This window comes from Vespa crabro, chromosome 4, assembly GCF_910589235.1.
Source record: "Vespa crabro chromosome 4, iyVesCrab1.2, whole genome shotgun sequence".
Classification (NCBI taxonomy): Eukaryota; Metazoa; Arthropoda; class Insecta; order Hymenoptera; family Vespidae; genus Vespa; species Vespa crabro.
In genome coordinates, this window is record NC_060958.1 from 10281660 (window position 1) to 10299436 (window position 17777).

Consider the following 17777-nt stretch of genomic DNA (forward strand, 5'->3'; position numbering starts at 1 on the left):
ATAAAAATTATTATTCTATCATAAAAAAAAAATAGCAAGATTCGTTTCATTATTTTAGCAATTGATAATTCTTCGATAATTGTTTAAAAAACAAAAATTGTTGAATGTATATGGTATAATGATAATAATCATTATTTTTCATAATTAGATTACATAAACTATTGTACAAATTGAGCCTAATATGATATAATTTTAAATATTATAATTTTAAAAAATTAATCTACAATAAATTGATTAAAATCGATATTGGAAAATATTTTACGTCACGTTTTGTCTGAACTATAGAGTACTTTAAAACAGTTGCAAATTGCACGTTTTATTGTACGGCAATTGACGAGACAATTTTGTATGAGAAAATAAAATATCTTATAAGATTAAGAAATGACGGTAGTATAGATAAGACTATGATATACTATAACGATACGAGGTACAATGCATAAATTAATCTTAGAAAGTTTATGTTATTTCGAATCGAATAAGAGAACTTATCTTTTATCGGCGAAATTAGAGAGATACATGATGACATTAAATGTTATCACTACCGATTATTAAAGTCAGTGTGTTTCCGCCTGTCGTCGAAGATTGTGGGGGAATTCTATAACAAAAGCTTGCAAAGGGAAACGGTCACCTTCGATATTCTAATTGTTTGCAAACGCGACCATCATAACATTAAGTTATTCCCAAGAATCTGTTTTTGGTCTTTCTTGATATACACAAGGAAATTTTGTTTATTAAATAACAATAAAAAATAAAAAAAAAGTAGAAAAGATTTATTTATTAAAAACGTGTCACGAGAGAATACGAACGAACGAATGTATAAGAGGATCATTTTACCGATAAAATGCAATTACTCATCAGTCCAATTGTCATCAAACGAAAAACAACGATGATATTAGAATTAAAAGTAGAAAAATAATATGATCATTCATGTTCAACAAGAAGACACATTGCCAGCTCGATAAGGATCTTTTTGAATTTGGATTTGCTGTTCGAACGAAAGCCTAATCCTTTTAACTTTCAAGTATCAGCGACATTACCAGTTTTCAAGTTAGAATGAAAAACACAGAGTGACATTCTCGAAGAATCTAATTTCATCCTACCGTCGTCATTGTGATATTCAAGGAAAATTTATTTGTCAAGATGGGATGTGCAATTTTTGACGAAGACGGTTTTTGGACCAAGATGGATATAAAAAATATGACGGAAGCCGAATATCTTAATGAAATATTAGGTTCGAAATATCTCCCTATGAGTATGGTATTGCCTCTAACTACCGTTTATGTGGCAATTTTTGTGTCAGGAATTTTTGGTAATATCGCCACTTGTACGGTTATTGCAAAAAATACATCGATGCAAACTTCAACTAACTACTATCTCTTCAATTTGGCTATTTCCGACCTGACTCTACTTATACTCGGTAAGCTTTCTTTGCATCTTCCTTGATGGTGCATTTAAAAGAAAATTTTTCACGTTACATAATAAGCCAACGTTAATAAAAATTAATTAAATCGCCGAGGTATATTACTTTTTCATTCTCTATCTATTGCCTATCTATCTTGATTTTGTACATTTTACGTCAAACGAATGACGATATTCATCGCTCGAGTTGCTTTACTCTAATTAAGAATGGAAACATTTTGATGGACGATAATTTCTGATAATCGATTAAAACACGTTCGTGACAACGATAATGCGATTAGATTTTTAAGGTCGTGAACATTTGTAAAACTAAACGAGATAGTAAAGATTACAATGACGCAAATTCCTGATGCAGATCTTATTTTCTTTTATCGTTTCTTTTTTTTTTTTTTCGAAGGAGAAAGATCGTTGAAAATTGAGATATTTTACAAATTGAGACGTTTGATTTCAATACGCGATACATTTTCCTCTCCTAAATGTGAAATGAAGATAACAGTTTTAAATTAATCTTAGCTTTGTGTGTGCTCTGTACACTCGCGATTTTATCTCGTCGGTGTCTTATTTATCGATAGTAAAGTTGCTTCTATTTACGTCATTACGAGACATCTCAAATCTCTGTCAAATTTGTATCATCAAATGAAAATTATCCTTAATACCAATTAGCTTGCACCATCAGCATTAGCACTATTCGTTATTAGTAAAATACATACTATGTGTTTATCTACATAATAAAAGATTAAATTATTGGAGAAAAAAATTAATTTTACGAAAAATTCGAAAAAAATAATACAGAATAATATCGATCAAAAATATATAATGCAAAATGATATTTTAATATTGGAATTTATCCGAAAATTGTAGGTTTGCCGAATGAACTCAGCGTATTCTGGCAACAATATCCATGGACTTTGGGAGTTGCACTTTGCAAAATTAGAGCATACGTGTCCGAAATGTAAGAGACCGATCTTTTCTCATCCACCATTTCCTTAACAATCTCTTATCTTAGTTTCTACATCTCTTTCGCAGGTCTTCTTACGTATCAGTTCTCACGATAGTGGCTTTCTCCATGGAACGATATTTTGCCATTTGTCATCCCCTTCGTGTTTATACTATGAGTGGACTGAAAAGACCAATACGGTTTATTTTCGCCGCGTGGTCTATTGCTTTAGTATCAGCAATACCGTTCGCCATTTATACTAAAGTCAACTATGTCGAGTACCCTCCAAGTTAATAAAGAAATAATAGCTTGTATTTTGATTGTCGAAAAAGATATGATACTTCATATCTATTCTATTTTCTATAATAGTACCTATATAAACTTAACACGTATTATTATATTGTTCAAAAGATTATAAGATATATATATATATATATATATATATATATATATATATATATGTATATATGAGAATAATAATTAATTTCAACATTTGTATGTACGTAGAATCAGGGAATTGTTCCGCCGAGTCAGCGATCTGCGCGATACTATCTAATAACATGCCGAATTTTCCGCTCTACGAGATAAGCTGCATCATCTTTTTCTTTTTACCGATGCTTGTTATTCTCGTTGTTTACACAAGGATGGGTTTGGAAATAAAAAGGAGTATGAGACATACGGTTGGGCCGGTCATTCACAGCTCGATTCATGGAGAAACGCGACAGGTTCAATCTAGAAAATCCACCATTAGAATGTTAAGTACACATTGTCGTTCCTCTTATTAAAATTCTGAATTTAGAAGTATAATGGAAGTATACGATACAAAAGATTATTTCTTTTTTATAGGTGTCGTCGTCGTCATGTTTTTTCTCTGTTGGGCACCCTTTCATGCTCAGAGATTGCTTTACGTTTATGCAAAGGATTCTGATTATTATCCTGATTTAAACGAATGGCTTTATATTTTGAGCGGATGCCTTTACTACTTTAGTACCACGGTAAATCCAATTCTTTACAATATGATGAGCGTAAAGTACAGAGAGGCTTTTAAGCAAACGATTTGCTGTAAACGGAAATTAAGGAAAAGCTGGACCATTAAGCCACCCGATCTTTGCCGATGCAAATCCAGCGAAGAGGCTCATCTGCCACGTTTTAGGTGCTCAATGAGGTTTGTTCGATGATGAAAAAATAGTTTAAATAAGAGTAAAATAAATGAACATAAAAAGAAATTAATTAATTAATAATAATATTAACATATATATAAATATTTTTTAAGGTATACATTTGGCCAGGCGAAAGAAGTCTTTCGATTTTCTTCAAATCGAGAACGAGTTGTTCGAGATAGATCTATGTGCGACCATTACGATGAAATTCGAAAGATTAGGAATCAGGATTCATCCAAATCCCTTCTAAATAACAACGGACATCCTATTATGCAGGAACGGAGCAGTGAGGAAAGTACAACATCGAAAGAGATAGTGAAAGAATCGATCTCAACGGCCAGTAGTAGTTTCTGATAATGACTATGATCGTGTATTTTAATAATTGGCGAAGATTCTGATTCTTCTGTTTGCTTTAAGCTACTAGAAGAAAAATCTAGTTGTTAATTTTATTTATATATATATACATACACATAAAGAAGTTAGCATTCCTTATTTTTTTTTTTCTTTTTTTTGGTTTCTTTACATATTTTGTTAATGATGTTTTTGAAAATTTTTTAAGTACAAAAGTAAGTCAGTATTGATGAACGGAATGTCTTTTTTTTTTCTTTTTTTTTTTTTTAATCAATCATTTAAAAAAGTCTTTTTAATATTTGCTCTAACTACTATCAACATTATTATTAATTTTATTCGATTTTAATTATTAGTAATTCTATTCGATATAAAAAAAGAAAAAAAAAAAAAACAAGAAAACATCCTTTGTGGTCTTCTTTATCAATCGATCAATTTAACGATAAATACTACGACAAAGATAGCTATGTTTTCTTAATTCAATATAACGGAATAGCAAAGGAATCGTGTTTGTTATGGAAAATTATTTCTTTATTTTCTTTTGCCTTTCTTTTCATATTTATAATTTCTTTTCTTTGAAGCAGTCACTCTTCACAGCCAATCGAAGTTTTAGCAAAAGCCAAGCAAAACCTTTAAGCTTTAACCCATTTAGTTTATACTCTCTCTCTCTCTCTCTTTCTCTCTCTCTCTCTCTCTCTCTCTCTCTCTCTCTCTCTCTCTCTCTCTCTCTCTCTGTTTTCCTTTTCTCTTCTGTTGCATGCAGAATATAGCGTGTCATGCTTCACTGCCAATACATTTCAAAGTTTATCCGCTATATACCAAATTGCAAACTGTATATATTAATAACATGACATAAAACATTTTCCACGTTTAATGCAGAGGAAAGCTGGAAAAGACACGTGAAATTTAAATACAAAAAATGATCGATCAATACCTTTCTGTCAAAATGATTGATCTTTTTGATTCGACGAACGATTTCGTATCAAATATCGATCTTGATTTATTATCAAATTAAACGAATAAAAAGACCATATTCGACATTTAAATACTAATGCATTAAGACGAATATTTATATTGTTTTAATATTCTTTTCATTTTTCGTTAGATCAAATCGATGAGATTTTCTTTCGATTAATACATTTTTTATATATAATTCGCATTCTCGAAGGACATACTTCGTTTTTTTTTTTTTCCTTTACAAAAAGTCAACTTCATTGTTATCAACGTTCTCATTAATTTCAAATCCTGTCGTATTGTCACAACTAAATTTTTGTCAAAATCTAACCTAAGCAATGTAACATATAATTGATTCAATTTGTCACTTATTGAAAATGCTATGAAAGAAAACGTACGCTAAAAAAAACATGAAGAACTCTATTTTTTCCGTACTTCTAATCCTTTTTAAAGGGACCGACAATAATCGAGCCTATTTTGACAATATGCATTTGAATGCATGCTCCTGGATATTATCTTGCGATTACTTACAAAACGCTCACTACTATTGGTAATAACAATATAAATCGTTAATAATTATCTTATTATTTTATAATATATTACCTTAAGATTTAGATGGAAAGAATTCAATTCTATTACAGACGTGAAAATGAATTCGCACGAAAATGAAGAAACTTTTCGATATTGGTATTTGGTAAATAAAATCTATCTCTTTCTCTTTCTTTCTATTTCTCTCTCTCTCTCTCTCTCTCTCTCTCTCTCTATTTTTTTTTATATGTATATTTGTTTACAATCCAATCATAATATTGTAGTCAACTTTAAATTTATTCTTGTAGTTTTATATCTTCTCGAGAACGGACTGACCTTTACTAATGCCTTTATTTTCATACAACGCTCGTATGAGAATCCTAAATTCTCGTTTTCGTCCATATTCATATGTCCGCAGCGTATTATGTTTTTTGTGAAAGAAGAAAGAGAAAAAAATTCGCACTGTGAAATTCAAGAGATGGTGCTGCAATTTGATTAATACGACTAAAGGGCGAATAATAGCGAACAGAGCAATGATAATATTTATTTACAAAAATATTCATACGTCTGTCTTTTTATTGATTAATAATCAATTCAAATTAGAAGAAAGAGAGAGAAAGAGAGAGAAGAGAGAAAAAGAGAGAGAGAGAGAGAGAGAGAGAGAGAGAAACTATTGTTGTAAAATAACTCGTGTTCGAGAAAATCAATGATCGTTGATTTATCATACTTTGATGTACGTTTCGTACAATAAATTTTATAATTCGAAATTATAACAATTGATACCGTTAATTGACAAAGTTGCATCTATGTATAAGATAAATTAACTCATTTACGTGCAAAATTAATATAGTACGCGATTTTGGGAAACTCTGAACGAAGTTTGTCCAAAGAGAATTATCAAAGTGTTGGATAAATCGATAAACTTGCTAAAGATCTTCGAAATGAAATACTACTCTCGTTCACTACTTCCACATCATTTTATATAATTTTTCCAAATGAACCGACGATATCGTTGATTCTTAATCTTTGATAACATCGTTTTTTTGTAGTGAATGCAAAAAAATTCTATGATTACGTTTCACATATCTTACTTTTACTTCGGAAGTTAATATCTTGAATCGAGTCGCAAAATAGTTTTTATTATTTTATTTATAAAAGAAATAAATAATGAGAAAATTTATTAGCCGATATCTCGAAAAAAATTAATGAAATTGTCCCAAAGAAATCGGAATAATTCACTTGTTGAAATTCACGTGAAAAACTTTTGCAGCTTCTTCTTTATGTTCTCGTGATCGGCACGGTAATCCTACTTCTGGAATCTCAGTTTCAAGTTTTCAAGCCATCGTATAAAGGCGGTCACTTTCACGTAGATTGGTTTCAAATCCATTTACCTACATACGCGAGAGAAATGACTCCGGCTAGGAAAAGAAAAATTACTTATCTTCACTATAGGCAGTTTGTTTATAGTTCTCAAAAGGATGTGATACATTTTTACCTGCGTAAAGATTTAAAGAAGAAGAAAGATTTAAATATCGAATGATCCTCGATCGAATCGTCCGAATGGCTTATAAATAATGACAAAAGTTCGCTAGAAATTTTTATAGTAAAATACGAGATGCAGAGTAGGAAAAAAATTTCATAATAAATTGTATCTTACGATACCGTTGCATAATACGTATTATATTTAAAATGAATACGAAATAAGTAAGTCGAGAGAATGTCCCTAGGGTTTCAAAATTCATGAATACATTATAATATTATATTTTTATTACTTGCATTGAGTTCGCACGTTTACATCTTTATAGTTTTCTAAGAAGTTCCTTCGAACTTCTTTCTTCTTTAACAATTAATTCTAAAATAAAAATCATTTCTTGATATGATTATAGTTATCACCGTACGGATGGTAATAAATAACTCGTTGGTACTTCAAATACGTGAAAAAAATTAGTATCAGCAGAGATTCCATCTAAAAACAACGTGTACGATTGACTCCACAGTTTGATTAATCGATCTATCACCATTGAAGTACGAGAGTTTGATAATCAATTGAAGTAATTTATTATCCTGTGGTAAATGTATATAATGTGTATTAAATAATACATTATATATGATTATCTGATATGTAATACATTATATCTGATATCTGATCCTGATGAATTTTTAGGATTACCGTACGATTTATTATTTATTTACTCATCGTTTTGGATTTATTGTTATTGATTAAAAGGAATAATGATATTTATTACACAAACTCAAATTCGAGCTAATTCTTAATGAGAAGATTTTATAAGGATACGAATAAATGATATTACAGAAACGGATATTAAAAAATTGAATAAAATAAAAGAGAATAAATTGAAAAAAAGAAAAGTCTCATGAATTTTATCGCTAAGAACTAGGAATGATCGATTATTAGAATAATTTATTTAAGGAGAGTACCGTGAATGTGCTTAACGTATCGTGACATGCGCGCAATTTTATTTACGAGTAAAATAGTTCAATTCGCAGACTCTCTTGAATTAAAGCTAAGGGTTGGATGCGTGGTAGATGGGGCGCGTAGGTAAGTCATACCAGCAGTGGTTCGCTCAGTGTTCTCATCACTTGTTCGTGGGGTGTCGAGTAGAAAGCTCTTAAATCGAACATATTTGATTCGCGTATCTTCGAACAATAATTTTTGAAAAATAACAAAATCATAAAGCTATGAATTTTCGTCTAAATATTCGTGATTCGGTTTCGTGATGATGTCACGAAAAAGTTTTTCAATGGAACGTGAATTTTAAATGGAATGTTAATTTGAAAAAATAAAACGATCGTAATCCAAACTGACATAATTTCTTTCGAAATCGAATAAACGATGGATAATTTGGAAAAATTCGATTTATCGTTATTTCCGATAAAAGATTTTATTTATTCTGTAATGTGTGTTCACAATGATTGAACAAATTATTATTAAATTGAGAACGAAAAACTAAAAGAATTCTCTTTCTCTTCTTATACATCCTCTTCGTTAATTCGATTAATTTATTCACACAACAACAAAAGAAAAAAGAAATCCAATATTTAAGAGGCATGAATATATCAAGCCGTTACGCGTTACCTTTAAACAATTTCACGAAATTTATGAATCTGGATGAATCCGAATATTTGCAAAAGAAATTGGGCTCGAAGCATTTGCCGCTTCAACTTGTTTTACCTATTACTTTTGTTTACGTTATTATCTTCGTTACTGGCGTTTTCGGGAATATCATGACATGCATTGTTATTAAGAAGAAACCGACGATGCAAACTGCTACGAATTATTATCTCTTTAATTTGGCCATCTCGGATCTTCTTTTATTGGTTCTAGGTGAGTACTTCTATCTAAGAGTTCGTTTGTTTTAACTTTCACAAAATTCAAAGAATTTTGACACTCTCAAATAGCCAACAAATTTCTATAGATATACATAAATATTTATAGATACTGTAGATGTTCATAGATTTTGAAAAGAAATTTTAAGAATGATATATATTCTTTTTTTTTTTCTGAAAATAAAACCACATAGATACGTGCATACATATACGCGTATATTTTTCATGATCCTCATGAACAATTGGATCAGTCACTGTCACAGACTTTTTGGGCATAGATAAATTTCTTTGTATTCTTGAATAAAGTTCTTTTTTTTTTTTATATTACCCTCATTTTTTCCCGAACTTGATACTTGAGTTTTTTTTCACTTTAAACGATCCTCTTGTTTCCATTCAGAAAAAGTCGAGTTTAATTTATATACGAATTTTAAAACGTTGTAACGATAATGGCATTGTCCTTAAGAGAGATATTTGCTTGCAATGTTTTTCGTTTCTCACGATTCTTATTTATTTTTCAATTAAATAATTTCAATAATTTTGCTTCAAGGGAGAGGAAAAAAAAGTATTAGAATTTCAAACAAGAAAATATCTAAACAAAAATTTTCATTATAATTTTATTTTTGCACTCAATTAATGTCCTCAAACTTAATTCTATTCTTATTCTTTTATTTTTCTTCGGAAATTTTAATATTGCATTTCGTTTGTACGTATTCTATTCGATGTCATAAATTTCTGTCGTCAAAAGATATGGACTGTTATGTTCGAAAGTCACTGTACTTGCAAATTCTCTTGGAACTCGCATGATTCGATCTTTAACTCTCGATTAAGGACTCATTCACTGAATGATATCCCCATTATATTTAGAATTTATCAAAGGCTTTCTAAATCATTTATTAATATTCTAAGCCCTTTATCGTCCGAATATCATTCTTTGAAATTTTTCATAAGCATGGTTTGAACATCGATTTGAACGGCATTGTTAAAGCTATCGTTAATGATATATGAAGATACGAGAGAAGAGTAAAATGAAATATTTGCAAATGGGTTAGTATGGACAAAATAAAAAAACGATTGAATAATACAAAATTACTGGCTATCAAAGCGTATAATTATATTATAAAATAATCATACTTTCAATATACTATAAGCATTATATTAAGAATTTATTTATGAAATAAATCGCTCTTCAAATCTATTGGCAAAATAGATAGGTGCTGCTATAGATACAAAATAGATAGAGGATACTATAAAAATTCGAATCCATTTCTTACCAAAGAGAACTAAAAAGATTTATCGATTTTATGTGAAAATATATAAAGAAGATGCGTATGTATACACAAACGTAGATAAGCAATTTATTGTTTTTGGATAATATTTTGAGAAAGATAAATATATATATATATATAATATGTATGTGTCTATGTATGCATGTGTATGTATACATAGATATACGTGTGTATAAAATATAAAAATAACGATGTAAAGAAATTCTGAGACCGCATAGATTCCTTTCCATAATACCATATTTTTGACACCTCTTTTATCTCCTCCGAGCTAAGATCTGATCGATGAAAAATCACATCACGTATTATTCTTCGTATTATTATAACAAAATGATTGAATAAACGTTATTTTAATTAGAAAATTATAAAGATTCATTATGCAATGATAGAAATGATCTGAAGAAAACAAATAATAATAAGACGTCAATTAATCCTCCTAGACTTAATCTTTATCCTTTGTTTCACAGGTTTACCCAATGAATTAAGTATATTCTGGGAACAATATCCATGGCAGTTAGGATTGTGCATGTGTAAATTGCGAGCTTTTGTATCCGAAATGTAAGAATGAAATTTATTTAAGGGATTAACAATTATCTATTTCTTCAATATTTTTCTTTTAATCCTTTTATTTTTTTCCTTTCTTAAATCTTTTTAAGGTCATCTTACGCGTCGGTACTTACGATAGTCGCATTTTCCTTGGAAAGATATTTGGCGATTTGTCATCCATTGCATCTCTATACAATGAGCGGTTTAAAGAGACCTGTTAGATTCATTCTTGGAGTCTGGCTAGTGGCTTTGATCTTTGCAATACCATTTGCAGTTTACACCACTATCAATTACATCGAATATCCCCCAGGTGTTATTTCATTACAAGATATTTCATTCCTCATTATTGTATTTAACAATTGTTTCTTTTTGATTCTTTTTCTTTTTTATTTCTTTTTTTTTTTTTTTTTTTGTTTTTGTTTTCTTTTTTATTTTTTTTTTCTTGATCGACGTTCAGAATCAGGAAGATACTCCGAGGATTCAGCAGTATGTGCGATGTTTTTACAAAACATGCCGGATTTTCCTCTTTACGAATTAAGCTGCTTGATATTCTTTCTTATTCCCATGATGTTCATAATGATTCTCTACGTACGAATGTGTCTCCGAATACAAAGAAACACGCTTGGTCGCAGTATCGAGGGTTCGGTCCACGGCGAAACGAGACAAGCACACTCACGGAAAGCTATCGTACGCATGCTTAGTAAGTAAGAGATCCATAATTCAAGAGTAATCTAATTTATAATATATTTCGATGAATTATTTTAAATTGTAAATTGTCTCACGTGTTCGACGATATATAGCCAAAGTCAATATAAATAATATGAAAAACAATGTGTGATATGAAAAAGAGAAAATCGATTCTTCTTTCGGATCTAATTATTACACGTTCTTAATTAAATTTATTGCAACTTGAAAAATGTTGATGAAGTTTGAATACTACCAGTGATTTATTTACCTTTTAACAATAATTATTTACCTTTCAAAGATTTATTTACTTTCGAAAGCAATTGAAGCGTCTTTTATTATCGTTCGTATAATTTTACGCGTTTCGATACTTTCATTTTTTACATGCTCTAATTTTCCTTTTTTATTTATTTATATTCAAAAAGTGTACAAAAATGAAATATAAAAGGATCCTCTGTAAATATATATGTTTCAGTTGCCGTTGTTATAATGTTCTTCGTTTGCTGGGCACCATTTCATGCACAACGATTGCTTTATGTCTATCGAACGTCGTACTTCGACGATATAAATGAATGGTTGCATCCATTGAGTGGATGCCTTTATTACTTCAGTACAACCGTTAATCCGATTTTATATAATGTGATGAGCGCAAAATACAGGACAGCATTTAAAGAAACGTTATGGTGTTCGTCTGTCAATCTTTCTACGTCATCGGAGGGTAATAATAGTGTCACAGTTTATGATTGTGAAACTGGAAAAGAATTTCGTATGATGCGTGTAAGGAGTTTTCGTTGCAGAAGGAGTATCAAAAGGTGATGAATCTATTTTATTTGTAAAAGAAAAAGGAAAGAAAACAAAAGGGAAGAGAAAGAAAAAAATATAAAAAAAAAAAAAAAAAGAAAAAGAAAGAAAAAAGAGAGAGAGAACAAAAATCAAGTCGCACTTATGGTATGTTTAAAAGTCGAACGAAAAAAATTTCTATCGATTTATTTTCAGATATGATTCGAGCGAACAGACAAACATCTTACAACGATCTTTAAGGAATTTACATAGGAATAACGAGGACTACGGAAAAAGTTCTCCGACCGAGACTTTTATCGACGATGATCCATCGATCATCGCATCGATAGAACTTAAGAAATCATCGCTGGTCGTACAATCGTATAACGGACGAACGAAATGTTGGACGACCAAAAAGGAAAGGGCCTCTTCAAAAGAAACGCACATTTGATCCGGGCCTTATTTTTTTAAACGAAAGGATTCTTTCGATAAATTTATATCTATAGACGTGGGAAAATTAATGAAAATAGATAAATCACATGAGTTGTTTTTTTGGCTCACTTCGATACTTCGTATGAAAGATGATTTTCTTTTGATGGATCAATTTGATTTTTCTTTATGAATATAAAATTTCGTAAGGATATCACATTTGTACAAGTTACACTTGGATTTTTTCTAATAAAGACGAAGAACGATCAATTGAAATCTATTAAATTCTTGAGAATTATTTATTTTCGTAGATTAAATTTTAAATACAAAAAACCTAATGTACCTTTCATGCCCTTACATATGAATCGAAGAATAAACTGTATGTATAAAATTTTTATTCATTAGATATACCATTCAATAATCGTATATATATATACACGACTATTTTATATAGGTTATTATATTTTTAATACGCCAATTTTTTTTTTTTTTAGTAAAATGCGTTCAATTTAAACTAACGCCAAAATATCGTTGGACTTCATGCAAAAATTGAGCGAAATTATAAAAAATAATTTGATTGTACTTCTGGCAGATAACTCAAAAGATATATGCATATTTATGTAAGGAAGGTTACATATTTACTTTGAAAATCTACATATGCTTACAAAATGTACATATGAAAAAATCAATTTGCTCTGCCATAACAGAGCAAACCAGAAAAATTCCCTCACTCTCTCTCTTTCTATCTCTTTCAATATTCAGAAAAAAAAAAGTATGACTAATGCAAAACTCGCAAACGAAATTTTCTTTTCCATTTTTTTCATAATCATAGGAGTATATATTTGACGAATATTCCATATTCATTCATTGCACGTAACATACTAATAATATTAATTTTTCAGAATCATACCTGTCGTTGACGTGTAATGAATATCTCGATATTATCAATTACAGCACATTGCAGAGAATACGAAATAGTATCAACGAAACTTTATTATTTCCAAAAGAAATTTGATTATTGAGTTCATTGTTTATTTCTTTGTTGTTTGGAAAGGATTGATTAGTTATAAAGCAAAAGATTATTATGCCACAGCGAATATTAATGTGGAAAAAAATCGAAATATTAAAACAATTAAATTAAAAATATTTATTGCACAATTATTTAACGAGGATTATTTAAATTAGAAAAAAAAATATAATCGATAATATTTCATAGTTACGCCCTCTTACAAATTAAATTAAACTAACATACTGCCCTATAGGATAAACGTAATATATTTCCTGTAGAAAAATAATAACTTGAAAAATAATAATATAATACTGATTTTACTTTTATTCATTTTTATGAAAAATTTTTTATATAAATACTGGTGAGAATTTATTAAAGAAAAATCGATAAAATGTATTATTGAATTAATAAAGAAAATTACCATTAAATACGACGAGCAATAATTTTCTTGGATTCTTTTCAATGTTGGCAGTCCTGCATACGACTTGTAACGAACAAGTTTGAAGTTGTTTATATGGTTTTGCACGTGCTTTTAATATGAAAGAATATTTCATTTTTCTTTGATATTATCTTACCAAGGAATTTTGCTTTTATTATACAAAGTGGACCAAAACAAGTAAATTAAATTTAAAGAATAAAAATAATATTGCTTTTTCTTTTTTCTTTTCTAAATCATACTTTTATTTCGATGAATATGCTTCTTTGTTTATAAATTTGAATCTTTTTCGAGAATAAATAAAAATGTTTAATACATAGAAATTGTTTGTAGGTACACATTTTAAGAAATATATTGACGTAATCATAATTTAGAGATAAAAACACGTGTAGTAGATAAAATAATTTAAAAAAATATGAGTGATTTTAGTGATGACTCTTTTTCACTTTCTGTTGATAAACAGAAATATAAAAAAGGTATGTAAAATGAAATTGATTATGTATTGTAAGTCATAGTGATAATTATTTTATTATTCCAGTTGTATATCAGATTTTACCAAAAGTATCTAATAGAATGGATATAAATATGAAAGATATTTTAAAAGTGACAATTATTGGTTCTCAAGACTTTTCATTAAAACTCACTGATAATTCTGTAATAGAAGATACTCAAGATATTTTTCCTGATAATAATGAGAGAAGTACAAACGAAAATGATGCTATTGTCATTAGCGATTCAAGCTTTGATCATAGTTTAGATTATTTTGATAAAAAGAAGATTATTTCCCCTATAGTATCAAAAGGCACTTATAAAAGTATAATAAGATCAAAAAATTATTCTTTAGAAATATCTAATGATACCGATGAAGATAGAAGTTTCACTGAAAAATGGAGAAATGTATCAGTGAGAAATAATGATTTTAATAAATTTTCTAATCGTATTAAGATAACTATTTCACAAGATAAGAATTCATTTTATACTTCAGATGATAGTTCTAAGAAAAACAGTACATCAAGTTCTGAATACAATAAAAATACTAATGTATCTAAAGATAAATATGTTAGTCCAACACCAACAAATAAACAACGTAATGATGAAAAATCAAACAAACAGATACAAAATATATCGGAGAAAAAAGAAAATATATATACTCCTGTTAAGAATTTGAACTTATTAAATAAATTGACTAATAATAATAGTAATAGTAGTAACAGTAATACTAATGATTCTAAGAAATCAGAAACTTGTATACAAATGAAAAAAGGTGATCTAACTAAAATATTAAAAAATATACAATTAACGAAAGCTGTTTATGAATCTCCAAAAACAAAAAAGACCAATGATGCTGTAATTGATGAAACTTTAGACGATAAAATTCATCCAGCTTTATTAAGTGATGATAGTTTAATAAAAAAATCTAAGTTACCTGCTAGAATAATAGATGAAACCCCTTCAAATTCTGATATTATCAGAAATCAATCTACTGAAATAAACACAGTAACTTCACCTAAAATACATGATCAATCTGTTGATTCTCCTATAGATAATCAAGTAAAAACCCTATCTGAAAGAAAAAAAAAAGAAATTTCAAATTGGCTTATGACGGGTTTACCACGATCTCATAGTGACAATTCTTCATTCAATAATGTACCTGCAAGCAATAAAGATAGTATAAGTTCTGGAAACAGTAGTTTAGAAAGATTGGAGTTGAATTATGAAACTCCGAATAATAGAGGAAAAATAGAGTTTAAAAATATTGATAATTATATTACTTCAGTAAATGCAAGAACTAGTCCATCACATAAATTTTTAGAAAAACCCGATCCTCCTACATTTTCAAAGATCCTCCAGAAAAATGATCAATATGAAAATGAAGATAAAAAGGAATTTAATAATATGAATGTTATACAATGTACAGATATATTAGATAAGCTATATGGCCAAGTATGGAGAGATAAAGCAGGTGATTTGCTTTCAACTCCAACAAAAAAACAATCAGTTGTTATGGAAAGAGATAGAACTATACAAAGGGATAGGTAAGTTTTTTTGCTAAAATAAAAAATAACTGATTATATGAAAAAGTATTCAGAAGAAGAAGTATTATCTTTATTGTTTATAGAAAAGCTAGAAGAAATAAACATTATTCAATAAAGGCGACAGATAAACAGAATACATCTAATACAGATAAAAAAGTAAGATTAATAAATCAAAAGCAATCTAAGTATAATACTTCTTCCTCTGAGAATGAAAGCGAATGTTCATATTATACTGCTCTAACAAATCCACAAGCATCAAATATTGTATCTGATAAACTTAATACTATATCGTCTTCTGTTCAAAGGTATGATATATTTTTATTTATTTTTCATGCAACAATACAAAATACAATCCCTGAATTTTTTTTTTTAGAGATATTAAAATATATGATTCTGATACAAAAGACAAATGTAACACTAATAGTACAGTACAGAAAGTATTAGATAAGAAAATATCATCATCTAACAATGAAGAAAGTAGTTCTGATACAAGTGAATTTGATCCAGGTGATGATGTTACTGAAAAACGTATGCGTAAAAGAGGTAGTAAAATCATACACTTATAAACATGATATTGTAAAAGCGTTTAACAAATTTTTCAATAGTTTTAAAGTCCTTTAATTTTTAATTAAACAGAAAATAAATTTTCAGGTACATATATAAAACAAAATCCAACAACGACAACAACAAATAAAAATCATCTTCCATCCATAGAAAGCAAGAAAAAGGAAACATATAGTTTCTTAGCCTCTTTATCTCATTCAGTACCTCTGACTAATGCTCATCCAGATGCAAAAAAATATAGGCAATCATATAAAAAGAATAAAGAAGAGCTTTGCAAATATTTGTATAAATTATATAATGAAAATATTTTTGATAAAATGTTACCTGAAAATATGATAATACAATGGAATGTTCGTATGAGAGAAGTAGCTGGATACTGTTATAATAGTTCATATGTAATTCCTCAAGGAGGTATTTGCAGAACTTCAACTATAGAACTATCAACTAAAGTATGTTTTAAACTGCAATTTCACATGTACAAAAATTGTTAATTAACTTTAATAAGTAATTCGCTTGAATTTTATGTAGGTTTTAGATGCACCCAATAGATTAAGAGATACCTTAATTCATGAAATGTGCCATGCTGCTTGTTGGATAATAAACGGCGAGTCAAGTGGTCATGGATACTTATGGACAGCGTGGTAAGTTTTCGAATAAATTGCTTTCTATACGTGTTATTTATTTTATTATATTTTATATATAGGGCTAACAGGGCCACGAATGTATTCCCTGAGCTTCCTCCCATTCGTCGTTTCCATGATTATGCAATTAATACAAAATACATGTATAAATGTACGGGGTGTGGATTAAGGTATAAAAAATATTAATAATATTGTCGCATGATTTATTATTTACTTTATTTTCTATTAATTATTAATTAATTATTGATAATTAATCTGATTAATTGTCATTCCGTTTCAATCAATTTTAGTATTGGAAGACATTCAAAGTCTGTAGACATTGAAAACAAACGGTGTGATTGTTGTAATGGTAAATTGGAATTATTCGTTAACAAATCAACGAAATCTGGTACAGTTCAAATGCAAACACCACAAAGAGAACCATCTGCATTTGCACTTTATGTAAAAGAAAATTATAAGTCTGTGAAAAAAGACAAAAATTTAAATCATGCAGAGGTGATGAAACTTTTAGGGAAAAATTTTTCAGCAATTAAAATAGCAAAGAAAGATGATGATAATAATGCTGATAATGACAAAGATTCTTTTGATTAAATGTATATTCATTTTATAAAAAGTCTTATGTGAAGTTATGTATATCATAATCACATATTTAATCTTACTATTGCAGGCACATCA

General features: G+C 28.8%; 2 protein-coding genes across 3 annotated transcripts in view; both read left to right on the forward strand.

Moving 5' to 3' along the window:
* The first annotated feature begins 44 nt into the window (after window positions 1-44).
* Window positions 45-12701, forward strand: LOC124423695. The gene is made up of 12 exons (XM_046961739.1): window positions 45-1417; window positions 2281-2371; window positions 2446-2645; window positions 2864-3115; window positions 3203-3521; window positions 3630-3862; window positions 5460-5512; window positions 8317-8692; window positions 10445-10535; window positions 10634-11223; window positions 11683-12019; window positions 12204-12701. Exons 1-12 carry the CDS (start codon window positions 1141-1143, stop codon window positions 12436-12438), a joined length of 3054 nt encoding a protein of 1017 aa, XP_046817695.1. The 5' UTR covers window positions 45-1140; the 3' UTR covers window positions 12439-12701.
* Window positions 12702-13868: 1167 nt separating this feature from the next.
* Window positions 13869-17777, forward strand: part of LOC124423710 (acidic repeat-containing protein) — a 4056-nt gene continuing 147 nt past the window's right edge. Inside the window, exons 1-9 of one of the 2 annotated variants that reach the window (XM_046961769.1) lie at window positions 13869-14041; window positions 14195-14337; window positions 14400-15897; window positions 15981-16202; window positions 16271-16440; window positions 16549-16910; window positions 16990-17102; window positions 17165-17272; window positions 17393-17777. The exon at window positions 17393-17777 is cut by the window's right edge and continues 147 nt beyond it. In XM_046961769.1, coding sequence (XP_046817725.1) covers window positions 14277-14337; window positions 14400-15897; window positions 15981-16202; window positions 16271-16440; window positions 16549-16910; window positions 16990-17102; window positions 17165-17272; window positions 17393-17693 — 2835 coding nt within the window. In that variant the 5' untranslated portion in view covers window positions 13869-14041; window positions 14195-14276 and the 3' untranslated portion in view covers window positions 17694-17777. The remainder of the gene's footprint in view (window positions 14042-14194; window positions 14338-14399; window positions 15898-15980; window positions 16203-16270; window positions 16441-16548; window positions 16911-16989; window positions 17103-17164; window positions 17273-17392) is intronic. The other variant, XM_046961770.1, reaches the window with a different exon arrangement.